This window comes from Pantherophis guttatus, chromosome 11 (assembly GCF_059756535.1).
Source record: "Pantherophis guttatus breed Tessera chromosome 11, ASM5975653v1, whole genome shotgun sequence".
NCBI lineage: Eukaryota > Metazoa > Chordata > Lepidosauria > Squamata > Colubridae > Pantherophis > Pantherophis guttatus.
Genome location: NC_142073.1, coordinates 1242111 through 1267933, shown reverse-complemented (window position 1 = coordinate 1267933; position 25823 = coordinate 1242111). Strand labels below are relative to the sequence as shown.

The window sequence follows — 25823 nt, the reverse complement described above, 5'->3', positions numbered from 1 at the left end:
CTGGATGGAGCAAGCTATTATTTTATAGCAAACAGATAAATTTAAAACACCGAGCCAAAATAAAAATTGCAACATTCTCAAAACTGGTTTATTGAACTAGTTAAAATAAGCAAGGGGGCAATTTGACTTCACATGTTAAATTGAGGAATTTAATAAAGCACAGTAAGTCCAGATAAAATACAGCAAACATGGAAGGGGTGGTACGATTAATTCATTCAATTAAAAATGTTGCTTCTGGGAATATTTGACTAAAACTCGATACACGATTTGTAGAAACAGGGTCTGTCTGATTCGCTTTGAAAAGAAGGAAAGCCGGACTTGATCAGAACTGAAATGAGATGGAGAAAAAGGCGCCAGGAATGACTTAAAGACAGAATAAGAGCAACAGCTGAGGGGAAGCGGAGTTTGGGGCAAAAACTTTGGGGAAAGAGGGTAGAAGTCCTGGAGTGTCTGGTAAGACCCTTGAGAAGGGTGGGTACAAAAGTCCTGCACTCTGGTGGGCCGAGTTGGGGGCAAAATAAGATGGAGAGGGAGGGAGGGAGGGAGGGAAGAAGAGGAGAGAGAGAGGACTGGAGGGGATGAGACAGAAGGGGGTGCTTTATCCCTAGATAGGATGTTTTCTAAGGGGGAGAGAGATGAAGCCAAGAACTTTGCTTCCAAAGGAAGCTTTGGAATCACTTTTTATTTCAGCATTTCAAATTTTACACCTTTTCTTTAAATCTTTTCAAGTTTAAATCCAGCCTCAGAAAACTTTATGTCTGTGTACTTAAAACTAATTCCATTTTTTTCATCCTTCGGGCTTAAACTCAGCATCAGTTATGACTTGGCAATTATTGGCATGCAAGCCCTGCCTGTTTCAAACATACCTGGGGGAGGGGAGTCAGCAGGGGGGCAAGGGAGGAAACCCAAGAGAAAGACCACAGAAGTTCAGGTATAGCCATATTCTCCTGCTTGGGAAAGATCTGTCCCGAGTTTCAATCCTGGAGGGTGTCTCCCATGCCTTGGTCAAGCAGAAGTGGAGCCTCTCCCTCCGACTGCAGTCTATCTGATGAGGGAGGCTCCTAAGGAACCACTTCAATAGGGTTTTCTTGGCCAGTTGGCTCTTCCTCCTTTTGCTTCTTCCGGGCTTCTGCAGGGGGTCGGGGAGGTGGGTTGCTGGGGGGGTGCTTAATGGTGCCTCCTACTTGGGGTCTCTCTTGAGGCTTCGCTTCAATGGGGCGCCACTCTTCGCCCTGTGTGGCAGCCTGAAGAATAAAACCAGAGGGAAAGGAAGGAAAATTAGGAAATGCTGGCTTTCGACATCTGGGAAATACCCAAACAAAAGAAAGTATATGAAAGAAATTGGGGGTGGGGGGGGGAAATGCAAATGAGATACCGTGTTTCCCCAAAAATAAGACCCTGTCTTATATTTGTTTGAACCCCAAAATAAGTGCTTGGCCTTATTTTCGGGGAGTTATTATTATTTTGGGGTGTGTGGAGCAAGATGGGGCTCCTCTTGCCATCTTACCTGATTTCCAGCTCTGCGTTTAAATATTTTTGGGGAGGGCTTATTTTTGGGGGAGGTTTATTTTAGCGCATGTGCTCAAAAGCTCGAGGTCTTATTTTCGGGGAAACGGTAAATATTTACAGTTGGCCACTTTAAGGCTTGTGGACTTCAACTCCCAGAATTCCCAGCTAAACTTTGGATTTTCATCATTTATTCACCGGGGTCAAGGTGGTTTGGAAATGCAGCCAACCAAATACTAATTTGACAAATATCATTTTAGACCCAAAGAGGCACATACCCGTTTCTTGTCACCTGTGTAAAACCAAAAACACATTCACAACCACCTTGTCTTCAAAAAATATTTTTATTTAAATGTCCTAGCCGTTCCAGCCAGCAGATGGCGATGGAGGACCACCAAAGGCTTTTCCCTACCTTGCACAGGTAAAGTCCCTTTGCCACCTGGAAGGACTCCTTTAAACTTTGGCTAAATTAAATAGACAAACTGACTTAACTCATGAACAACCCACTACATCTTAAGTGGCTATTAATGAGCATTAAAGGAGTGGGGTCCTTTAGATTTTTTTTTTTTTTTTTACAAAGGGAGAATGGGTGTCCTACAGGTGATTCTCAGAGTTATATATTCTTATATTTTATCTCTCTCTCTCTGTCCAAAATCCTCTATAAAAACCCTCTTTCAAAAGGAGGAGAGATGAAAACTAATTATGGGAACCACAATTACACACTAATCTGATGGCCACTTACCAGTAAGTAGATGCCGCTTGCTATGGCCAGGCAAACGGTGCCAAGGATCGTGGCCAGCAAATATCCTGCAGGAATGGCTAGACTGCCAAAATGGAAGTTTAAAGGAGAAAAGGGTTAGCTAGGAATGCAGCCCCTGTGATTATGAGAACCACTATTTAATTTGGCAAGGTTTGAGTTTGGCTCTCCAGAAAACCTTAACTGACCAAGGCTATCAAATCAGCTTCCCAAGGGAGCTGCACCAACTGACACCCAGCCAGCACCTGATTTTACCACCTTTTTTGCAGCAGTCATTAAGTGAAGCCATTGGGGGTGGGGGTTGCAGAAACTGGAAATTAACACTGGTTTCCTGGGGGGGGGGGAATGTCATAAATCCCAGTCATGTGACCACAAGATATGGCAAATGGCCATAAACGTGGCTTAAAAAGCGATCCCATGACCGTGGGGAGAGGCAGATGTCATAACTTTGAAACTGGGTCATAAATAGCTTGGGGGGGGGTGTCCGTTATAACTTAAAATTGTTGCTAAGCAACCGGCCCTGAGTCGAGGACTACCTGTGGATATCTTCACCCTCCTTCACATCCCAACCTTAAACCCTGAGCAGGATGGCTGCAGCTGAAACTCCTGCCCTGAGTTGGTGGATGTGCCTGAGTCTGAAAATGGTCGGGATGCAAATTACCATGCATGGAGAACAGCCCGGACATAATAATTCCTCGTCAGGGGTCCACAGGTCTTCACAGCCGCTGTGAAATACTTCTGGCCACTGCAGGAAATCAGAATAAAGAGACAGCCAAGGAAGAAAGCACAGATCAGTCACCGAGTATCACTTCAAGGGAAGAAGCGTTCTGTGATACTCCAAAAACCACACCCTTTTCCATGCATTTTATCAGATTCAGAATAATAACAGAGTAGCAGAGTTGGAAGGGACCTGGGAGGTCTTCTAGTCCAACCCCCTGCTTAAGCAGGAGACCCTATACCATATTCCGGACCAGTGGCTGTCCAGCATCTTCTTAAAAACCTCGAGTGATGGATACCCACAATTTCTGGAGCCAAGTGGTTAATTGTTCTCACTGTTAGGAAGTTTCTCCTTTTCTAGGTTGCTTCTCTCCTTGCTTCTTGTCTTGATAAATGCAACAGGGCTAGCTACCCTAATCTCACCCTGTAGATTCCCTCAACTCGTATTTTTAAAACCACCCAGATTGATCTGGGCATCCTCCATTTACATAGTTTACCCTGTAAGTATAAGCAGCAGAGAGGAGTAGAGAATAATCACATCCTTCTGTCCCTGATATAACATAAAGGTCTTTTTTCGCAGCATGAGGACTAGAAGCTTCATCTTTGGTTTAGAGAAAGCTGTGTTTCTCAGCGGGCTGACTTCTTTGCCAGCTCCAGGTCTGCAATTGAGGGCCCTTCTTACAGTCAAGAAATGCAATACTCACCATCTCTCTAGAGTAGATCCCTTTTTCCTTTTTCCTCGGGGATACTCCAAAAAGCAAACAAACACCCCCGCAACGCTTTAGACAAAAAGGTTAAGGGCAAAAATGAGGATTCTTTTTAAGGTTTCTCCAAGACAGCAAAGAGAGACAAAGAAAAGAGTTCAGGACTGCAAGAAACAACCACAGGCAGTTCATTTTAAGCCGGAGGCGGCATTTGGGGCAGAAACCAGTTGAAAAGTCCCTTCCGAGCAAGATGGGCAGCATACAAATTTAAGAAATAAATAAGAAGTAAATAAGGCCTGCTCCCCCACCCCCTCACCCCCGATCCAAGGACAGAGCATTAAGAGCATCTCTTAGGGTGGGGGTGGGGGGGAAGGAGATGGAAGGGGAGAAAAGTGGGGCCTCTGACCAGCCAAGAGGCTTGCTGGGTTGGGCTGGCTGGGTGGTAGATACCTGGGGCCTAAATCTTGCCACGATTCCTACTTCATTTTTGCTGCTCCTTGTTGGGGGCCAAAGAGACCGTCCTTCTACCAGCATCTCCTGGAAGTAGCATCCTTCCATTTGCCTTTTGGACCCCGAGAGAAGTCATCCTTTGCAGAAACCTTCCCAAAGACTGAGGCTCATCATCCAGCTTGTATTTGCCAGTCTAAAAATCCACAATGGCTCCAGATGGGGTACAATGGGGTGAATTCAGCCCTGTCTGTCATGCTCAGACTCTTGTGTATTCTTTCACAAAGCCTGGCTTGGGCTCCCTTCCTCGTGATCTAGCTGTGCTCCTGCTGGGCCTTGCCTTTATCGCTCTTCTTCCTCTCTGAAAGTTTGCAGAAAACCCCGAAGAGCATCCCAGCCACAGACAGAAATGCAATTTCCTGGACCCTGTTTGGCCAACAGGACCTGACCTTCACTCTCCCAACGTACACACAGCCACAACATTTCCCAATTCTTCAACCACAAACATTCCAAATTTTGCAATCAGTCTCTGCCAGAAGCAAAGCTGTCCAGCTTCCTTAATTTTTCTACTTTCTGTCTTGGAACACATCCATCATTGATTCTACATGTTGAATATTTATTTATTTGTATCCTGCCTGTATTATTTTTACAACTAACTCCAGGCAGCAAACATATCCAACACACTTTCCTCATCCTATTTTCCTCACAACCACCACCTGTGAGGTGGGTTAGGCTGAGAATGACTGACCCAAAGGCCTTTCATGACAAAGGCAGAACTTAACATTCAGACTCCTTTTAATATGGATATAATTTTAAAATAGATACAGGCAATCCAGGTGTTATTTATCCTAGCAGGCTGCAGGGGAATAGAATTTATACAATTATTTTCACAAAAGGATACATTGCATAAACTGCAATCTCCCACCTTTTGAATTGGCCTGAAACAGCCACAATGCCACCAGTCACTAAAACTAAAGAGAGAGAGACAGAGAGAGAATTATTTTTTGTTTGTGATTGTTCACAATTTCTATCTACAATGAACTTTTCGGATCCAAAATTAAGCAAACTGGGAACTTGTGTCAACTCCTGAGCCCGTGTGAAACGGCAGGTCTTTGCTGGCAACTGGAGAGGAACGTTGTGGATATACATGCTTAACACATACACTAACTTTGCTTTTAATCTTCTTGTAGTTCAAAAGAAACAGGTGTACAGGTAGTGCTTAACTTAAGACCACAAGGAGCCCAAATTTTCTGTTGCTAAGTCAGGCAGTTGTTATAGAAATAGCACTTAGGCTTATATTCCACTTCACAGGGCTTTTACAGCCCTCTCCAAGGGGTTATATGAGTTTTGCCCCATTTTACGACCTTTCTTGCCAGCTGTTAAGTGAATCACTGCAGTTGTTAAGTTGGTAACATGGTTGCTAAGTGAATCTGGCTTCCCTGTTGATTTTGTTTGTCAGAAGGTCGCAAAAGATGGGTGGGACTCCAGCCCCCCATCCTCCTCCTCCTCCTCCTCCTCCAAAGGGCCAAGTGCCTCCTGTCCCATGATGATAAAGGATGGAGGGGTGCTGCAACATTCAGTTGTAGGCATGGAAGGGTGGGGGGGGGCTTCCTGGGGATTCAAACTCCTGGAAGCATCAGGATCTGGACTGGGCTGGACTGGGGGTCCTTTCTGCCCCCTTCGCATGTTGTTAGTTCAGTGCAGGCACAGAAATGCAGGCAGCTGCTTTGCTTGGCTCCCCCCTTTGAAGGAGGAAGAAGCCAAAAGGGAGAAGTGAAAGCTGCCCCACCCTCCGCCTCCTCCAGCAGAGGTTCGACACGCACAGGTTGTTCTCCTGCAAAGATCTGGCCCAGTGCTTGGCGTGAGCTCCTGCCCACTCGCCTGGGCCAGCGGGGGTGTCCAGTTCACCGGCCAAGCCCCACAGAGGGCAGAATGATTCTGAAGATTTCAAGGAATGTTGAAATCTCTCCTTAAAAAATTGGGGGGAATATTTGGTGGATTCTGACCGAATATCCCACCGGCTGCAGTAACAAAGCGGCAGTAAATCCCCCCTACGTGCCCCTTGGCTCACTTGGGCAAGTTACCTGCCTGTTAATTAGCCAGCACCTTTCCGGTGTTAAGCCCTGAAGCTGGGCTGTGATGATGGCTGCAGGGCAGGGCAGGGGCCGGATTTTTGGATAGCAAACAGAAAAAGGTTTTCGGCCCCTCCTTTCCACCCCCCAAAGGGGCTTGGTCCCCTCCTTCCGCCCCTTGTGAGGCGAGTGCCCAGAAGAAGAGGAGCCAAGGGCCCCGTTTCTTCTTCCAAACTTCCTTCCCCTTATTTTCATGCTTCCACTTCCTCCCTCCTGGGCTCTTGCAACCGAAAGCCTTTCTCCCTTCAGGGCGGGCCAAGCCTTCAAGGGGGGGGGAGAGACTTCTTCCTCCCCCCGTTACAATGGGGGCCCAGGGCGACCCCCAAGAACGCTCTCCTGGCTCTGCAGGCCACCAAAGCCGATGGCCAAACAGCCCACGCAGCCCTGAAGCTCGCGCCAAAGACAACTGTGGCCGCACCTGGAGCCCTCCCCTCTCCCCCACCCGCAGAAAGGGGGACGGGCTGCATCTCTAAGCAAAGCCACCGGGACCCTCGTTTCGGCCGATCCTGCCGCCATCCAGGGGTGCCTCGACTCCAAATCCCATCTGCGCGGGGCTGCTGGCCAGGGATGATGGGATCCGGAGCCCAAGGCCTGGAGGAAGACGGGGGGGGGGTCCCTCTTTCCACTCACGTCCCTGTTCTAAATCCCCCCCCCCAACATTTACCCCACGGGAAAGCGGAGGTTTGGGGGGGGGAGGAAGAGAAAACTTCTGGAAACTCTGTAGCCAAATTTAGAGACTGTAGCCAAAGGAAGAGAAAAGCTGCGCCCCCCCCGCGAGACTCACTGAGGCCCGAGGCCAGCGCCTGCTCGTTCGCCCACATGGCCCACTCGATGCGCCCCATCGCGCCGCCGCCGCCGCCGCAACTCAGCCGGCAGCCGGGCAAGCAGGCGGGCAGGCAGGGCGGGCTACGTCCTTCCTGCTCCTCCTCTGGCGGCCCAGCCAGCAACGCCCCGGGGACTTTCCGCGCCCCGCCCGGAGGGTCCCGAGCCCGGAGTCTCCGCGGGAGGAGCTGGACGAAGAGGCGGCTGCAGGGGAAGCGCCCCTTCCTTCAGTCCTTGCGCGGAAAGCAGCAGCAGCTGCAGCAACGAGGCTTCGTTCCCGGGGAGCCCCGAAGACTGGAGGTTGCGCAAGGGCCGGGATTGGGCTCTAGCCACTCCAAATCCCATCTGCCTGTGGCTGATGGCCGGGGATCATGGGATCGGGAGCCCAAGGCCTGCAGGGAGACGAGGGAGGCGTCCCTCTTTCCACTCCCACTCCTCTTCTACATCCCCATGAATCCGGTCTGGGTCCTTTAGGGCAGGGGTCTCCAACCTACACGTGCTGGCTGGGGAATTCTGGGAGCTGAAGTCCACAGGTCTTCAAGTTGCCAAGGTGGGGCGCTTTAGTTAGGGTGCCCTCCTGCCATGCCAGCCTTCCCTCCCTTCCAATGCCAGCTGCCTTTCCCCAGATGGGTCTTCCAGCAGATCCCTTGGGCCTCCCCTCTCCCTTCTGGGTGGGCTTTGCAGGTGGATTTGGGCAGGGAGAGAACGAAGGAACATTTCAGAGTTGCTTTCTGAAGAGTTCGAGCAACGGTTTCTTTTTCTAAATCCTACAACTTCTCCATCTCTCTTTTCTCTGATAACATTTGTGTTGCAGGTTAACTTTATGCAACATCTGTTCAAAAATGGTTAACACCCTCAAGCAGTTTTACTTTGGGTGGGTGGGAGACGGCATGTATTTCCAAAGTCTGAACATAAAAGGAGAAAGAATGGGCAGAGAACCCCCAAACTGTGACGCCCACAGCTGAGACAAGAGAGCCACGCAGAAGATCTCATTTATTTTAGAAACCTGTCTTTAATAATAAAACCATATGAAAGAAATTGAAGATTATTAATTTATATAAATAATTATGGGCCACAAGTCTCGAGGCACCGAATCAAAGAGCAGAGTATGAAACAGGTGCGGAGGACAGGAAAAGACCCTCAAAAATTATCCCAAAGGCGACTATCGGCCCAAACCTCCCCCCTCCAACGGGCTGGCTGTGGGGAGAGGAGTTGGTCTTGGCTCAGCTGCTGCTTCGAGGCATCCCGTCTTCTCCCAGGAGATGGCAGCTCCCATCGTCCACCACTGATGGTCCTGGGCCGGGCTGAAGCAAGAGAAAAAACAAAAGGGGAAGAAGGGACACAACCAGCAGGGAACATAAAACGACAGGGGAAACAATGCTATAACTGTCAGTTGCCTTTTATCACTTGATATATTGATAATATTTAACAACTGTTATCTACCTGAACAGTGACCGAAGCAGTGTAAAAAGCATTCCAAAGGAATACCCAAACACTTTCTATAAGCTTTCCTTTTTTTAATATCCACCTGTATTTAAATGGTCAGATCTGGGGGGAGGGGAGGCAGGGGGCTGATCATTAGGCTAAAAAATAACATCTCCCAAATGCTGCGGTGGTCAGACAGCAGAGTGACCCACATGGACAATGGGGGGGGGGTTTAACACACCTGGAATTAATTTTTAAAGAAACAAAACAGGAGCCTAACCCCATACCTCTGCCCCACTTCAGCCTATGGGCTCCAAGTGTTTTAAGTGTGGGCAAATATTTGTTTTTCCTTGCAGAACCAATAAGCACAAAAAGGGGCAGGAATGTTGCTCTGGATGAAAACTTAGCACCAGCATTTGGAGGGAAACTGGCTTCTCTCGTCTTTCTTGCCCAGAAGGAAGTTAAGCATCACTGAATGAGGCCTCCAGAGACACTTCAGCCCAATTAAAGAGAATATTTGTAGCTCTGGATTGAAATGAGGGGTCCCTGGTGCTCTCTGAGCTTGGTGGTTTTCTGCCAGACTTACCCTGACCCAAACTAGGTAGCATTATCCGTGCTGCAAGGAGTATTGATAGCAAACTCCACTCATAGCAGCACTGATGATTTTATCTAGTTCGGTAATGAAACGTCTGCAAGAAAACAGCCAAGTTCAGAGAACACAAGGACCCCTCAAACTTCATCCCAAGGTTCAATAAAGATCCAACGAAATGAGAATCTGTAAGACTGGGAAAGGAAGTCAGTATTCGGATGGACAGAGCCCCCTGTCCGCCTGCTTTTCCCCCCCAACACTTGGCAAGGAGGGTGCCCTCGTGTTTGATGCCCCGTGGCAGCTACCAGGCCAGGCCCCTACCTTGGTGATCAGCAGGTACTGGATGGCTCCTGGGATAGGATCCCGAACCACCTCCGCCAGCAGCTCCTCCGAGGGACTCACTGCCTTCACGGGGAGACCTTTAAGAAACCTAAGAGGAGAGGATGAAGGGAAAATCCTTGGGTTAAAATTTGTGGCCATCCCGACCTCCGTAAGGGAAACATTAATTCCTGTTAATGGTTTTTATTATTATTATTAGTGTTATTGCAAGTCGGACAGTGAGATGGGCAACATATCAATCTAATAATAAATAAATGATTACAGAAAAAAGAGATGGGGCGGAAGGAGCCAAAACCCACGCAGCAAAATCTGAAGAACATTTTCCTAAAGAAAACAGTGTTTGGATATTTGCAAATGGTTTCAAAGGAGCCAAAACCTCAACATCTATTTTCTAACAGAATCCGTCCTTTTGGGAGTCTCCAACAAGCTTTGACAATTGCTGCCTCTGGGTAGTTATGGAGACTCCTAATTACCAAAAATAAATATGTCGCCACTTTTGAGTTTCCCCTATGATTTTTCAGCACACGTCACTTAGATTATTGTTTTAACAGAAAAGTGGCTATGGGATTAACAAAGTATATATATTGCACTAGTACCACAGAATTCATATTTTTTGCATAGAACAGTTTCCTGCCAGGAGCGTTTGGGGTGGCTCTCCTGAGGAAGGAATCTCTTCAAATATCAAGAAATAAATTGTTTAAAGCATAAAAAAGGAGGGATTGAAGACCACTTGCGTTACTTTTTAAAAGCAATTTGGGGACTGTTTCAGTGGGCGCAGGGGGTCTTACTCTGACTTCCCAAACAAGGAGCAAAGCTGGGCTCACTCACTGGTCTCCATTACTCTTGGGGGGGAAGCTACGTTGGACCACACCCACAAATTCCTCCAGGGTCTCATCCAGCAGGAAAAGGACGGCGTTGGGACCGGCATCGAACGTGTAGGCCACCTGTCAACAAGCACAGGGGTAAAAGATAAAAGATGGAATAATTTTTTTCTCCAACCGCAATCTGTGTGTGTGTGTGTGTGTGTGTGTGTATATATATATGTTTTCGTAGATTTTCATGGATAGAGGTTTGCAAGTTTTGGTATATTCGGGTCTTTTCCCGTGTAAGATTGAGAGAATCTTGGCGACGTTTCGATGAGGTCTCACTCGTCATCTTCAGGCTGGTGTCCTCGGCTTCGTGCTTGCTTTCCTCACACAAGCACGAAGCCGAGGACACCAGCCTGAAGATGACGAGTGAGACCTCATCGAAACGTCGCCAAGATTCTCTCAATCTTACATGGGAAAAGACCCGAATACACCAAAACTTGCATATATGTATGTATGTATGTATGTATGTATGTATGTATTTATGTATGTATATTACACATGGACATTAGACAGTGGTGTCTAACGTCCATGTGTATTTATCCCTGCTGTACAGCTATAGTATTATTATTTATCCTTATTATTGTCTTCTTTACTTTTTGATGTTTTGCATGTACACTGAGACCTTCTGTACCGGAGGCAAATTCCTTTGTGTCCAATCACACTTGGCCAAATAAAGTATCTGATTCGATTTGATTCGATCCTTTGACCAGCTGGCCAAAGACGAGAATCGCCAGCCTGCCCCAAGGGGTCCCCTCACCCCATCCCGGCACTGCAGCTCCCCACGTACTTTGGTTTCCCCGTGGTGGGCGTTAAAGCGGTGGACCAGGGCTATCACTTGCTTGGAGGTGTCGTTGAGGTAGAAGATGGGCGGGAAGGTGTCCAAGCAGGTGGCGTGGAACTGGTTGCTGTCCTTCATGGTGAGCTGACCGAAGGCCTCAAAATCCCTCTGCCGGATGTGGTGGGCCATCTGGGCCATGCGCTCCGGGACCACAGCCTCGGCACGGTGCTGGAAGAGGAGAACAAGGCTTCCAAGAGGCTGGACTGCCATTTGTCAGAAATGGGATAGGGTCTCCTGCTTGGGTGGGGGGTTGGACTAGATGACCTACAAGGTCCCTTCCAACTCGGTTCATCTGTCAATTAAACAACTGTGGGGGCTTAAGGGAGCTCAACATTATCTATGTAATGGGGAAGGAGAGACCTCAGGAGAAGCATCGGGGGTCAGTGGGTCTCCTGGCGATCAGCACATCCCTGGACTCAGTTTGGAAGGGGAGACGCCAAGATTCCCTCTAAATGGAGCCCAGGGAAGTGAAGGACAGCCTTCATCTCAGTCCTCTTCCAGGGCTGACCAAACCTTCTTCTCTAAAGGTAGTCCTCGACTTATGACCACCATTCAGACTACAGGCAGTTAAGTGAGACACAGCCGAGGTAATAAGGACAGGTCATAAATCAATTTTTTCCAGTGCCGTAACTTTAAACAGTCACTACACAAATGGCTGTAAGCCAAGGACCACCTGTATATTCAAGCTGGTCAGTTGCAACTGTCCCAAACAAAGCAACTGGATGAGGTGGACTTGAGGTGTGTCCGATTCTGGACACCCGTGAAGTGCCCAGAGGTTTGGGCTTCCCTTCATTTCCCCTCTGGATTCATCTGAACAGCAGAGAGAAACCGCTTCTGATGGGGTGGAAGGGAAACAGCAATCTGGGAAAGGCTCCAAGAGGGACGTGGGTCGGAGGGGGGGGGATATGTGACCGGGCAGCTGCGTCTCCTACCTTCAACAGGAGGCTGGTCTTTACACTGGTCTGCATTCCAGCCGTGCTGCCCACCACCTTCTTCTCTGCACTCACCTGCCGTGGAGGAAGGAGGAAGAGGAGCCATGCGGGTGATGCAGGAAGCACCAGCCGCTCGGTCCTGCAGAAGGGGCCTGCTGCCTCCTCCAACTCCCTAAGCAACTGGGCCAGCCCAACCACTAGGCAGCTACAGTTTCCGTAGCAGGGACCCCAGACTCACCACCAGGATCAAGACCCGCAGCTCCGGCCAGTGCGTCTCTGGCACCACCTGTTGGGCCACGCTGTCTTTGCCGTCGGCATCGTCCCCCATCATCCACTGCACGAAGCCCCCGAACATACTTCGGCAGGCACTCCCAGAGCCCTGGCGAGCAATTTCAGAAAGGTCCCCCTCCACGCCATAGAGCCGGGCCAGGGTGTAGACTGGAAGGGAAGCGAGAGGGCAGCCAGTCCCACAGCAGAACTTCCCCCGGGGCCGTGCCCTTAGGAGGTTAGGGGACAGAACTCCCCAAACAAAAGGTTCCCGGGCTGTGGCATATGGGAGGTGGAGTCCAGCCCAGATTAGAACTGGCCGTGGCAGTCCTTGAGAAAGGGATCAGCAGGCTGGCGTGATCCACAGAGCACACCGTGCAGTACGGAGAAGAGCCCAAGGATGGCTTGGTGGAAGCACCTTGGAGGGGGCTAGAGGGGGTCTCCTGGAAGCAGGAATGGCTGGCTGCACTTGAATTGGCAACCCCAGCCCAGATGCCACGAAACCACCACTTCTGGTCTCAAACTCCCCCACCTGCTTTCTGTCTGTGGCCGCTACTCCTTCCCAGCCACAAGGAGGCAAATCACGAAGCCAGAAATCTCGAAGACCTCCAGTCTGACCCCAAAGGCCCCACTGGGACCAGCTTCACTTACCCAGGCAAGCATAGCCAGCAGCAGAAGAGGCCAAGCCCGCCGCAGTGGGGAAATTGTTCTCCGAGGCTAGGTGGACTTTGTAGCTCAGGGGAGGGGGGTCCCCCTCGTCACCCCCACTTCTCTCGCCGCGGCGCTTCCTAGCCAGACGACGGACTGAGGGAGAGAAGGGAGCTGAGGTTGCTTGGGGGAAAGAGGCAGAAACAGACAGCCCTGCAGAGTCGATTTGGGTTTGTGCTAAAGTCTGCAATCGACTGGGGAATTTCTCACAAACATGGTTAAACATTTCCTCTCTGCTGTGACTCACCCAGCAACTATTATCCTGGATCTCTCCCTCCTCTATGGAGGGTGGAGTTCTTGAATTGGTCAAATACCATAATAAAGTTTGCTACTGTTACTACAGAGAGAGAGGCGTTTTTTAAAAAACTATTATTATTCATAATAAAAGCATCAGGTTACGCAGCATCACTCTCTGCCATCCATAGCAAGGCAGCTCCAGGCTACCTGGCCATCCATCCTTGGGTTGAGAAAGGAAACATGCCCTGCTCGCTTGTGCTCAGTCCTTCAAAACAAAGAGTCAGAAACGCCATGAATTCAGAAGCCCAGCCGGGCGGCCCTGCGCTTACTTTCCCGCAGGCAAGACTGGAGACGGGGGTGTTCGATATCGGCCGGCTCCCCGTTCAGCCAGAGGCGGTCCTCCGTGAAGTCCCGGCTGAGGGCGGCTGTGGTGGTCGTTTTCAGCTGGAAAAGAACAGAAGCCACGGTGGGTCACAACTATAGCCTGGAGCAACTGTGAGGAAGCCTACGAAGCCCCTGGGCCTTACTTCCATGAATCAACCCTCACTGGGTTATCCCCTTAAGCCCCTGGCTCTCTTCTAGTGGCTCACTAGTGAGGGGATCTGTCGCCTGCTTCCAAACATTAAATAAAGTGGCAATCGCAACAATAGGGTAGCCAAGTGGGCAGCTCACAGAAATGAACACGGAACGAGAGCAGAAGCAGCCGTAACCATATTTTCAGTTAAAATTGCCGCTTTTAAGGAGGTTTTCAGTTGTCCTAAGGCCACAGAGCTTCCTTCAACCACACTCGGTCTTCAGGCAGAAGTCGGTCACCCCAAACAAAACGGGTCTCTCGTGAGAGTCTGGGACCAACCTGATCTTGGTGCAGGGTGACGCTGAGGGATGAATTAATAGGCAGGATCAGCTTTTCGTCACGTTTTCCCCCTGGATGAGGAAAGAAGGACACAGCTTGAACTGGGGACAAACTGAACATTGGAGGGCAACTCATTGAATCTGCCATGGATGGAGAACCTCATAAATCAGGAGACTGACAGAGCTGCTCCAACCTGTTTTCTCGGTTGCCAGCAAGCTTGCCTTTAATTACAGCTTGCAGACAGGCCTATTATTTGTGAAGGATCTTCCTCCTTCTCCTGATCTATTGATCGGGCTGCCAGAGCGAGTTTACCGTGGAAAACCAGATGTTCCACATATTGCTTTAGAGTCTACAGGTTCATTCAACAAACAAATACTTAGTGGATCTGCTTCTCAATAAAAATGAAGAGAACTGCAACCCGGCTCACATCTATCTCCCTCTAGTCAATTCATCCTGTGCACTCAGAGGCACCTAAGTTTCTTTTCTAGGGAAGTATAGAAGTTTGCAGCTTAGGACACCAGTTTCTCCCTGTTTTTGTTTGGCACCTGTGTTTGTAAGAGGAATTGCCCCCCTCTAATTGCCCCTTCTGCAAGAAGGCTCGTTTTATTTGGGGGGGGGAATAAAGTTGTCCCATCATCCATTCCCACTCCTTGCTCCTCCTGAGCCCTTGAGATTCTCTCAGCGCCCCTCTTCCCTGCAGGGAAGGGCTCTTCATCGGACCCAGAGCAAAAGCCTCTTGGAGCCCCCCCCCCATATCATCTCCCCTCCCCCCGCTGCGTTTCCACCTCCTGATCCAACCTGCAGCTCTGACTGGGGATCTCCTGGTGGTCTCCCATCCAGGCCGCCTTAACCGCCACCAGCCCCCCTGGGGGGGGGGAAAAGGCTCCTTCGGGGGCTCAGCTACTCACAGTACTTGACCACCGCGATGTTGACCGGCGCCGTGCAGGTGACCAGAGCCGGCCGCTTCTCTCCGGCCACGGGCGGACTCATGGTGCGGCTGCCGCTGCTCCCCTCCTCAGCAGGACCGCCCAGCCCTCGCGCTCCCGTCCCAGTCCGCCCAATCCGCCCAGTCCGCCCTTACTGGGAGCGCAGCCCGCATCCCCTCCCCCTCCTCCCTCCCACACGTGTCTCCGCCGATGGAAGCCATACGCCCCTCTCCCGCCATTGGCTCGCGCCGCTCCAGCTGGGCCCGCGCCGCCCAATCGGCGGCCTCCCCGCCTCCTCCGGCCGCCGCTCTCAGCCAATCGGAGCGCGTCGGACGATGGGGCCGCCGGCTCGCCTCATTTGCAGGCCGGAACCTTCGGGGCTCCCTGGAAGCGGGATGGGTTTCCCACTCGGGCGGCTTCCCGCGTGGCACCGGCGCCATCGCACGAGAGGCAGAGCCCCCCCTCCCCACGCGCGCATGCTCGGTTGCGTTCGCCCCGGCAGGGCTCTCTTCTCTGCAGCCGCGTCTTCGCTTGCAAGGACGCGGCTTTTTCCCCCCCCCCCCCTTTTCCCTTCTTCTTCCCCGCTGCAGGCTGGGCGGGGGTGGGGCGTGCAAGGCTGGGGGGCTGCGGGGGGAGGGGGGAACATGTGGCCGGCGGAGAGGCGCAGCTGGAGGGAGCCTCGCAGGGCGACGCGGAGAGCCGCCTTTGCCCCTTTCCAGCCCCGGGGACGGCTGGCTGCGTGCGAGGCTGGAAGCTCCGATGCGGGGCGGCAGCCGGTGGACCTCCAAGTCCGCTCCAGCCTCCCTCCGCCTCCCTCCGCCTTTTCCCCCAACTGGACTTCCTGGGGCTTTTTCCCCCCTTTTCATTTAATGACTTTAATAATTGTTTTAACTTTTGTGTACAAATGTTTTTATTTTGGCTGTTCACCGCCCTGAGTCCGAAAGGAGAAGGGCGCTATACACATCTAATAAAAGATAAAGATAAAGAAAAGGTTCCTGCAGCTTCCTGGGTTGGGAGCCAAACGTCCCAAGAAATCCGGAGGCCTTTCGGGGAAAAAGCCCCCCGGGACAAGCCTGGCCTGGGTGGCCGAGACTCCCCAGAGGCGTTGGGCGTTTTGGAGCCTCCCTGCCTGCCTGCCTGCCTTCCGCGGGGCTCTTCCCGAGGGCAGCCTGGGCAGCCTTTCCCGCGTGGGCCAGTGGGCAACTCAGAAGCCCAGGCGGCCGAGCGCTTCCCTCCACGGGGCTCCGTTCCCCCCCACCAGGGCCGGATTTTCCTATAGGCTAACTAGGCTTCAACCTAGGGCCTCAAGATCAAGAGGGGCCTACATTCAAATTGTTAGCAAAATTAAAATTACACTTTCACTATAGGTGAAAGGGCCTAAGTGGAATAGCCTAGGGCCTCTTTTCATCTAAATCCAGCCCTGCCCCTCACACAGGCGAGGCACCAACCTGCGGGGCCACCTGTTGAAAAACAAGGACCTCGCGTGTGTGGGGGGGGACTCCACCTGCTCGGCATCCCCAGCGCGAGCGGCACCCAGGCGGGACAAGGCTCGGTTCCACGTCTCTAGATAGAAAGAGGCGGCCTATTTCTGCCTTGCTTGGCCCCCGGGGCCGCGGCGACTTCCTCAGCCGGAGGCGGTCAAGGCTATTTCTGGGGGCTGGCATTTAAGGGGGAGGGCTGCTTTTCCATTCGTCATGGGAAGAAGAAACTTGAGCTGGAAAGATCTCGGCACCCATAACTTAAGCCAACCCTCCTCCTCGCCCGTTTCAAAGCTACGCTCCGTGTACCTTGGTCCTAACTCAGACTCCGTAAATTAAGGTCATTGCACTTTCCTTAGATGGGGACATGTTCCCCACTCCCGGATAATATCGGGGCCTGCCCTTGTTATCTTGTCCCGGAGAGCAGATCCTCCATTTCACCTTCAACCAGGGAATAGCAGGAAGATTTTAGAGAAGAATAATCTCCAAAGTTCTATATTAATGTGGCCAAGAGCATCCATTTACACCAGAACCCAAGCAAGAGTCACTTGCTTTGAGTTGGGCGGCTATAGAAATTCAATAAATTAAAGGATAAAATAAGAAAGCAATCTTATGTTATTTGATCTTATAATTGTGAATGGAAATGGGATTGTATCTATATTTTCATCAATCAACAGTTGGTTTGTACAGCATACTTCCCTTATTTGCTACCATTTGTACTATAAAGGAGTGTTGGAAGACCTAAAGAACCAGACTGGGGAAAAACCATCATGCAGAAAATCTGCGTGTTCACTAAGAGTTGACAATGATTTGATGGTGTGCGATCCAACCAAAAAGACTGAATTTATACATCAGACCAAACCTGATCAAAACAAAACCACCCAACGATTTAATAAACTTCACATTACAATACAGTATGTGAATGAAGCTGCTAGTTTGAGTATGCAAGAAAACCAAGTTCTCAGAGCACCCAGCCCGCCTCATTTCAACCCTAAGCTATGAAACATTCTCTATTTAAGTAGATGAATCCTAGTGGCTGGGCAGAGTTAAAATTTGAACCCAGGACTTTCTACAACCGTAGCTGCCTTTGCCCCAGTAAGGCACACAGACTTTGAAAAGAGAGCTGAGCAGAAATCACTCCAAATGCAAACAAACAAGCTTTTTTGACTGTGACTGCTTGATCTGAGAAGAGGGAGTGAGCCAGTTTTCTTCCTAGCCAGCTTTCGTGGACCAAGAAGGAAGGAAAACAAGAGCGCAGATGGTGCCTTCTGTGATTCCTGCTTTAGGCCGCCTAAGCAGAATGGAAAAACGGACTCATTCATCTGATCCTCACATTCCCTTCTCCGCTGGCATATCGGCAGGTGGGGGTCTCAAGTCCCCACCTTTGCCCTGCTGCTATATTTACCAGCACTTTCCATCTGCTGCAAGTACGAGGGAAAAACATTTGGCTTATTTTAGAAGCAGCAACATACTTTCCTGCTCTGGCCCTCCTCACGACAGGTGGAAGAGCTGTTTTTAGAAGTTTTGCAGCTCAAAATAGTGCGGAGTTTACAATGCAGCTTGCTTTAGGCATCTCAGAGTCCTATTTATGCTCTCTGACCACGGGGAAGGCTATAAATATACCTGTTGCTTCCCCGCTCTGCCAGGCTGACCTCACTGCTGCCTACAAGTTGTACAAATATCCCCCACCTTGGTAGGTCCTTTGATAGCAAGAGAAGCATGGAAACGCTCCAGATGTTCTCCTGGGCAAAAAATGGGGGAAATGGGTGGGTGAAAAAAGCTGATTGCACTGACAAGCTATTCCATGAGGAAAAGCAGCCAGGCAGAATTTTGGGGCCCATTTGGCTTTGAAATAGTCAATTGAGGGTACCATCAAAAAACTTGATTAACATGACCTTTCATTTATCATTCAATATTGCTGGTAAGATCTTTTTTAGAAATGTGTCCCTCTTGTCACATTAAAAATGATAATCTGGGGATCACCTTGGAGGGGGAGGCTCTGGGGATCTGTGTTGTGCCCTTCACTCCTGTACCAGAGAAATCACACGCTGGGACACGTCTGAACGCAAATTCCTTCCAGGAACTTAAGAACTGACACCAAGCGTGGAGTCCAGAAGAAAATGAAAGGAGGGAAGACAAGCTGCCAAATGTCACCTGCTTAATTTTATTTTTGCTCCGTGGGTTACACAGGTATGTGCTAGAGGCAGAAAGATCACAGCACATATCCAAAAATAATCAGCCAGTTGAAATTTGGATGCTCTGGGAAGCAGGGCATATATGCCTGCAGGCAGACAGTGGCAGGCAGAAATGAATAAAAGAAATACTCCATACAACCAGATCCTTCCAAGAAATTCAGGGCGGAAAAAACAAACTTCATCTAAGAAGACCAGCAAATATCTACATGTAGTTTAGTCAACCTAGAGTCCTAGATCTTCCTAGATCTAACTGCTCCAAACTTCCTACTCTGCTAGCCACACTTTTGCATTCAATTAAAACCCCAATTCAACATGTTAACAGATCTATTTCAAAGTGTTCCTGAGATTTGGTGTTAAAGCTCATCCAGTCTCCTTTTTCTTAGCTTAACTAAGAAAAAGGGGCAAAGAGGGAAGGATTGCTGGAGAATCAGAAGCCCCTATCTTGTCATTCCATGTAGACCTCCCATCCACTCCAGCAAAGGATGGGGGAGATTTATCAGCATCCAGAAAAGCCGTAACAACTCAGGCCAGAAGTGGGAGATGAGCAGCGTTTAATGTCAAGACTAGCAGACGGAAGCAGACAATGCTTTGGTGTTTCTGAGCACCTCTCCAGCATGGGGCCAAAGAGGAAGCCAACTGGAGAACACCATCTCTGGTGCTCAAGTGATTAAACCATCCTGGATCCCAGAAGATGCCGTCGCACCAAGACATGCTGTTTGGGTAGATTTACAGGAGAGCAATTCACGGAAGGAATTTAAAATCATCTGAGGACACAATTCCTTTTACTGCTTTATTTGGAGTGAAGGTACGCACAGTCAGATAACCGATTCCTGCTGCAGGATGCAACCAGCCTCCAGATTGCAGGTCTTCGCTCATCCAAAGCCTCTCCTGCTGAGGAACAGCCATGTTCTCTCTGCCAGCCTCAGGTGGCTATGGCACAGGAGGCGGCCTCCTTGTGCCGCAAAAGCAGTGACATCCGGGAGAAGGTCTTTAAGCAGGCGCAGCACTGGTACCTCTTGATCTCCGAGTGTGTCTGCAGGTGGGCACGGAGGTTGGAGCGGTCGGCAAATGCTCGGTTGCAGTGGGAGCAGGAATAGGGCTTTTCACCTGGGAAGGAAGGCAGACAGGTGAGCCCAGTTGGGGCACACAGGGACAGGGACTGGGTGCCAACTGGCCCAAAGAAAACCTTAAGTTCATTTAATGAGCACCACAAAAAATGGTGACCTGTTTTATGACCTACAGCTGTGATGGGCAGGGTCCATTACAGTTGTAAGTTGAGAACTACTTGTAGATGCGCTGAATGCTACAAAGACCGGAAAGGTTGTACTACAAAAAGAGGCCCACATACCTAATTACAGGTATGTTACATACCCTATGCTGAAAACGGGGGAACACTCCATAAAACAGGGCTGCACAATAAAAAATCCTTGCTGATAAGAGAAGCCAGACATTTGTGCCTTATCTAGAAATCTGTAATTTAGCCAGTGATTGTGATATAGCTATTTTGGTCACAAGGACTATTCAATTTAAACAACAACAACAACAACAAAGGTAAAAGCATAACCCAGATATTCACTCTCACTACATATCAAGTTTAGAATTTCTTTTTAAAACCAGGATTTAAACATGGTTCATGCATATTTAGCAGAACTGGTGATTTTCTGAGTAGACGCCCACTGCCCTGCAGGGAAGGGCAAAGGATCCACACTCAGAGATTGAACAGGAGAAGCAGAATCGGCCAGGGACCCATTATAAAAATCTCTGGATGAACTTGGGTGCACCAAAGCTGCCTCTGCTCTGCCGGACTGCTGTAACCCAGCAAAGAGAACCACCCTTGATGACGTCCTGGGTCCCTAGAAGACAACTGTGCTGCATATACAACCTTCTGTACGCATGTTTGCACTCCAGGCTGGGTTGCATTGCAGCAGCGTGCAAGGCCCTCTCCCCTTGTTTCCTGTGATATTTCCCCCTCACCTGTGTGTGTCCGGATGTGGCCCTGTAGCAACCAAGGCCGGGAAAAGGCTTTGCTACAAATCTTGCACACACAAGGTAGTGTGTGAGTCCGGATGTGCATCTTGAGGGCCCCCAGGCTGGTGTACCCCTTGTTGCAGTATTTGCAGCTGAAGAACCTGGTTGTTGCTGCAGCTTGCGGCTTGCAGTGCTGCTGCCGGTGCCGGGCCAGGCCGGAAAAAGTGCTATAGGGCTTGTGGCAATCTAGGCATGTGAACCTCTCCAGGGAGTCAGTCCTCACACCAGGCTCGTCTGGCAGCTGCTGTCCTTCTGCCTCCACCAGGCGACCTAGACCAGGGCATGTCCTCCAGGGGAGCAGGCCGAAGGCTGGCGGGAGATTGAGGTTGTTGGGGTTATCCCGAAGAGGGGTGGCTGAGCCCCGGCTGCCTCCAGCCCTCTCCCCACTTTGGGGGTTCAAGGCGAGCTGCTCTTTGGCCTCCTGGCTCTGCAGAAGAGTGGGGGAGAGGCTTGCAGGAGCAAAGCTGTGGCTCCTCAGAGGGCTGGCCTCACGGGGTGTGGATGGGCAGGGTGTAGCCTCCTGGATAGAAAAGGAACATGTCATCCAGGTGTGACTTGGCCTGTTGCATTCTGCGGATGGAAACAACACAAAAGAAAGTTGACCAAAGTGGCATTCCTGCCTTCCCTTCTAGATGCCTATGGAGATTCTTAGGGCATCCAGGTCCTGGTTGTCCCAAAGGTGCTTTTTCTAGAGGCAACTGGACTTTCTGGTAAGTTGCCTCTTGAAAAAGCACCTTTGGAACTTCCCTTCTAGACCCCTCCAGACACTTTTCCTTAACCTTCTGCACAAAAACTTGCAAATGGAAACTTGCTCAGCCTGCAAATGTGGAGTAAATTTGGCTCCTGCGATTTCAGAGGCACGTCCATCTGGCTTTCTCAGCAGCGTCTGAAAGCAGTGTAATGTCCCCAGACAGAATATAGCTCTCCTTCTAAGTACCAGTTCCCAGTCAGGTCTCATCCTGCTTAAGCCTTAGCCAAGGTCAACTGCTGCCCATCCTAACATCTGCCCGGGGTGCTGAGCATGAGTTAGGAGACCTTTGTTAAGCACCTTAAACTTTACTCCTAGGAAAAATGTTTCTGCTTCTTTTATTCTAAGCAAGCCGTTTCCTAGCTTAATTTATCGCCGCCTGTCCTGCACACATGGCTTTGTTCCTAAGAAGGGAAGACAAAGGCTGCAGTCCCCACAGCCTTAGCCAAGGGTGGTGCTTTTACTCTGAAAACCCATTTCCAGGGCTCTCCCCTTGGAACAGACGCCTCTCTTCGTGGCTTCTTCAGATGAACATCTTTGCAGGCAGGTGAAAAAACAGAGTAATAAATTCACCATGTGAAACATGTTGGCATGAAGGTCAAAGAGTTGCCTTTTTTAAAAAAAGCCAAGATCCAAAATGTGCACCGAGGCCACCCCCAGCTTAAGCATTGCTTGGATGTGCCAGGGTGGTATTGCTTGGAAGAATATTCTCAAGTCCCTCTTGTGACTGTTATAAATCAAACACCAAAGAGAAAGCACTTGGAATATTTTAAATATCTCCAGGCCACCCCACCACACCCCCTCTCTGCTACATTGGAAAATAATCTACATTCCAGATGAATTTGCATTCTTTTCCAGGGTTTGAAAAAGGGCAAATGCCACCCAACCTGCCCTCTTGGAAACATTTACATTCAAAAACACTGAGGGGGCAGAGGCCATGTGGGTGGGGTGGGTCTTCACCAATGTAGGGGTTACAGCAGGGGTCTGCAACCTTAAACACTCAAAGAGCCATTTGGACCCGTTTTCCCACAGAAAAGAAAACACCAGGAGCCACAAAACTTTGGTGGGTGTGGCCAACTCGACATCACTCACTTTCACCAGTCACATGACCCCCCTAGCCACGCCTACCCAGCTGGTCATTAGGGCAGAGAACCGATTGTTAAAAAACAACCGGAACCACAAAATCCTTTTGACATCTCTTTCTCCCACCCTCCCTCCCCCTCCCTCTCTCTACCCCCATCTCTGTATCTCTCTGTCTCTGCCCCGGCCGCTTCTCCATCCCCTGCCGTCGCCCTTACCTTCTCAGGCCAGGTGAGGAGTGACTGGGAGGGTGAGAGGTGGGGCCAGCCAGTGGTGGGATCATCCAACAGAGAGCCACAGCAGAGGGCCCAAAGAGCCGCATGCAGGTTGCAGAAACCTGGGTTACAGGATGGCTGGCCAGCCCTTCCGATGGGCAGCCCACAGGAGCTCAAGCCATCTTCCATGCATGTAGCCCAACAAGCAGAGATCAAACCTAGCCTTTCTTCGACTAAACCACTAGTAACCTCAGAGCACCTCGCCCTCCTTCTCCTCGGAAACTGCCAACTCTTTGTCAATCAAGAATCCCCTAACTGTGCGCCACATTTTAAAAAATGCCTGATTTTTCTGTTCTGCTTCATTGAGTCTTCCAAAATTCCTCTGCTGCCGAGTTAAAACAGCACTCCATACTGGTATCTTTGAGTCAGCAGAAATTTACAACAGGAAAACAATTTTGTTTCTTTGCAGGCAGACACCAATTTTAATACACACACACAGGTAGAATTAAGAATACAAATAAGGTGCATTGCATGCCTAAATCCAACAGAAAAGCAGAAAAAGGTCATTCTAGCGATTGGCGTCTGAGTGGGGCTGGAACGAGAGTTTAAGCCCCCCAACGACAATTGCAACGGAACAAACCTAGAAAGACTCCCAAAACCTCCTCAGGTGCCACAGCCTGCATCAGCCGTCCTGGCCCGGTGGGCTGGGAAACAAGGCAGGCGCTGTTATTTTGGAGGCTGCCTCTGAGCATGTGCAGAGATGAGCTAGATGTGGAAGAATTGCCACCCCGTTCAAGCCAGGTTAGGGCCCCGAACCTTCTTCCTTTACCGACTTAATTTGTCTCCCTTTTGGTTTAAGAGGGGAAACAGCCTCGGTTGGTGAAGTTCCCCGAACGTAATTGGGACCTTTGGATCCGCTGCTTGGAAGCCGAGTTCGGGCAGATGCCGGCGGCTTCCCTCCTTCGCCGCAGCATCCCTCTCGCCCGCCCCCGCCGGTCCTCTCACGGAGACCTTCCACCTGCGCTCGCTTCTCCTCCGAGAAACTCCCGCCTGGGAGGAGCTGCGGCGCCGGGAACAACTCCGGGGAAGCCTCCCCGCCCCGAGCGCGCAGCCGGCAGAGCCCCGGGACGGGAACCCTCCGACGCGGCAGCAGAAGCGCCGCAGGTGCCCGAAGGGCTGGGGGGAGCCTCGCTTGGCCAGAAGGAAGAGCCCCCTCCCCACGGGCTCTTCTGCGGGGCGAGCAACAGGGGCCCCCTGGGGCTGCGGAGCGTCGGGGGCCCCGTCGGCGCTCACCGTGGCGGCTGGTCTCCAGCTGGCCGTAGTTGGGGACGCGGCTGCTGCGGGGCTTCTTGACCAGGAAGGAGCGCGGCATGGCGGGCGGTGGGTCTGCCGGCCGGGCAGGTGGCATAAAGCCGCGGCCTCATTAGCATGGTCCCACCGCCAGCCAACCGCCGCCCGAGGGCCGTCCGGGGCCTCCGCCGCGCCGCCCCTTCCCCGGCAGGTGCAAAGGCCGGGCTGGGGGAGAGCCCCTCCCCAGCAGGGCCAGGCCGGTCTCGGGTCCCGGCCTTTGGGCGGAGAGAGCCGGACCCCTCGTGGCTCCTAACACCCCCCCCCACTTTTGCGCAAAGGGAGGGAGGCGCAGGAGGGGAGGGGGTGGGCGTCGGGCAGAGACTTCTGCAGCATCCCAGACAGAGCGAGGACCGAAGAGGCGAAGTTTTGCACGGCTGCTGCATGGAGAGAAGCCCCGAGGGTTTGGGGGATACGTTCCAAGCAGCCCACACAGCATCCAGCGCTCAGGAGGGACGGGCGCCTGAAAAACTGGAGTCGGCCTCCCATCTTTGGCACTGATTTGTATCAACTAAGGGAACACACTGGACGCCAGGACTGCCGTAAACTCTGGGGGCTGAGGGCCCTTGAATCTGGGCTAACCTTCCACCTTCATATCCTGCAAACAAAACTTTTTCCTAAAAAAAAAAAAAAAAAAAACTTGCAATCTGCTCCATCAACTTCCAGAGATTCAGAACTCCTTGGACTGGCATTGGAAGCAGGGTAGGGTGGGTGGCTCGAAGTTGCCACGGCTGAGATCCGAGAAGGGCAGGGTGGGGTTTGCAGCAGGAGCCCATCCCACCAGCTCCCTCACCTGGCCACCAAATTCCTCTTCTTCTTGGAGAAACAGCCCAGCCCTGGGCCTTTTTCTTCCCCTGCTTGCTCAAAAGGGGGGAAGAAAAGGATTTTTTCCTTCTAGTTCCAAATACCTATCGGAGGTTCTATTTTTAGGAAGAGAGGAAGAGCACTCCTCCTGCATCACAAGGCTCAGCCAGCCTTCTGTTGCCGCTTACTCCCTTGCAACCACTAAGAGCTTTCCAGGCAGCTGTTTACGAGACCTCCCTTTTGGGCAGAGGAAGCGTTGCAGGCAGGGCAGAGGGGCATCCCTGCCAGCTTTTCCTCAGAGCCTTCTGCTCCAGAGAGCTTGCAGTCTTGCAAGACGTGGCAGCTTTTGGGCAGGATAGGAATTTGATACCTACTACACTACCCATGTATAGTTGGGGGGCCCAAGAGCTGTAGGTGGAGCTCATGAGGTTGGGGCTTTGTCCCACAGGTGGGCCTCTGGGTGGGTTTGGGTGAGCCAGAAATGCTGCCATCTCCAGCAAAGCTACTCTTGGTGCGGGGGAAGGCTTCTCCCAAAGGAGCACAGCTGGAGGAGCTGAAGAGGGTCCCTGACCTACAAGGGGACACAAAGTAGGGCAGGAAGGACGGCCTCCTTTTCCTCTCCCTCCTCCCTGTGTTGGAGGGCACTTGCATGAGCTCACTGCCTGCCCTTCTACTGAGCCGAGAATGTTAAGTGGCACTTGGTAGGGAGGGATGCTGTCTGTTCAAATGCACAGACGGCCTTGAATTGCAGGAGGCCACATAAGGCTGAGCTGTCTGAGGAATGCAGCCTCCAAAGGAACCATGAGGACCAGGAAAGTTGCGGGCCGGGGGGGGGGAGGGGGGCAACCTCAGGTCAAGCC

The 25823-nt window shown here is 51.0% G+C and overlaps 3 protein-coding genes across 5 annotated transcripts; all 3 read right to left on the bottom strand.

Moving 5' to 3' along the window:
- Positions 1-62: 62 nt before the first annotated feature.
- Positions 63-7599, bottom strand: CYBA (cytochrome b-245 alpha chain). The gene is made up of 6 exons (XM_034426617.3): positions 7048-7599; positions 5033-5102; positions 3685-3759; positions 2925-3008; positions 2249-2330; positions 63-1244 (listed from the first exon to the last, which is right to left on the bottom strand). Exons 1-6 carry the CDS (start codon positions 7103-7105, stop codon positions 1062-1064), a joined length of 552 nt encoding a protein of 183 aa, XP_034282508.1. The 5' UTR covers positions 7106-7599; the 3' UTR covers positions 63-1061.
- A 478-nt stretch (positions 7600-8077) lies between these two features.
- MVD (mevalonate diphosphate decarboxylase) lies at positions 8078-15302 on the bottom strand. The gene is made up of 10 exons (XM_034426612.3): positions 15051-15302; positions 14143-14213; positions 13619-13733; positions 12996-13148; positions 12316-12515; positions 12078-12152; positions 11095-11313; positions 10267-10382; positions 9421-9529; positions 8078-8389 (listed from the first exon to the last, which is right to left on the bottom strand). The coding sequence occupies exons 1-10, from the start codon at positions 15130-15132 to the stop codon at positions 8309-8311; spliced, it is 1221 nt and encodes a 406-aa protein (XP_034282503.2). The 5' UTR covers positions 15133-15302; the 3' UTR covers positions 8078-8308.
- Positions 15303-18690: 3388 nt separating this feature from the next.
- SNAI3 (snail family transcriptional repressor 3) lies at positions 18691-24271 on the bottom strand. 3 transcript variants are annotated; one of them, XM_034426614.2, is made up of 3 exons: positions 24106-24271; positions 20716-21339; positions 18691-19848 (listed from the first exon to the last, which is right to left on the bottom strand). In XM_034426614.2, exons 1-3 carry the CDS (start codon positions 24218-24220, stop codon positions 19664-19666), a joined length of 924 nt encoding a protein of 307 aa, XP_034282505.2. In that variant the 5' UTR covers positions 24221-24271; the 3' UTR covers positions 18691-19663. The 3 variants fall into 3 exon arrangements, with proteins under 3 accessions (XP_034282505.2, XP_034282504.1, XP_087733188.1); XM_034426613.2 differs by lacking the exon at positions 24106-24271 and adding an exon at positions 23453-23697 and having other exon boundaries at positions 19518-19848; XM_087877062.1 differs by lacking the exon at positions 24106-24271 and adding an exon at positions 22816-22895 and having other exon boundaries at positions 19518-19848.
- Between the last annotated feature and the right edge of the window lie 1552 nt (positions 24272-25823).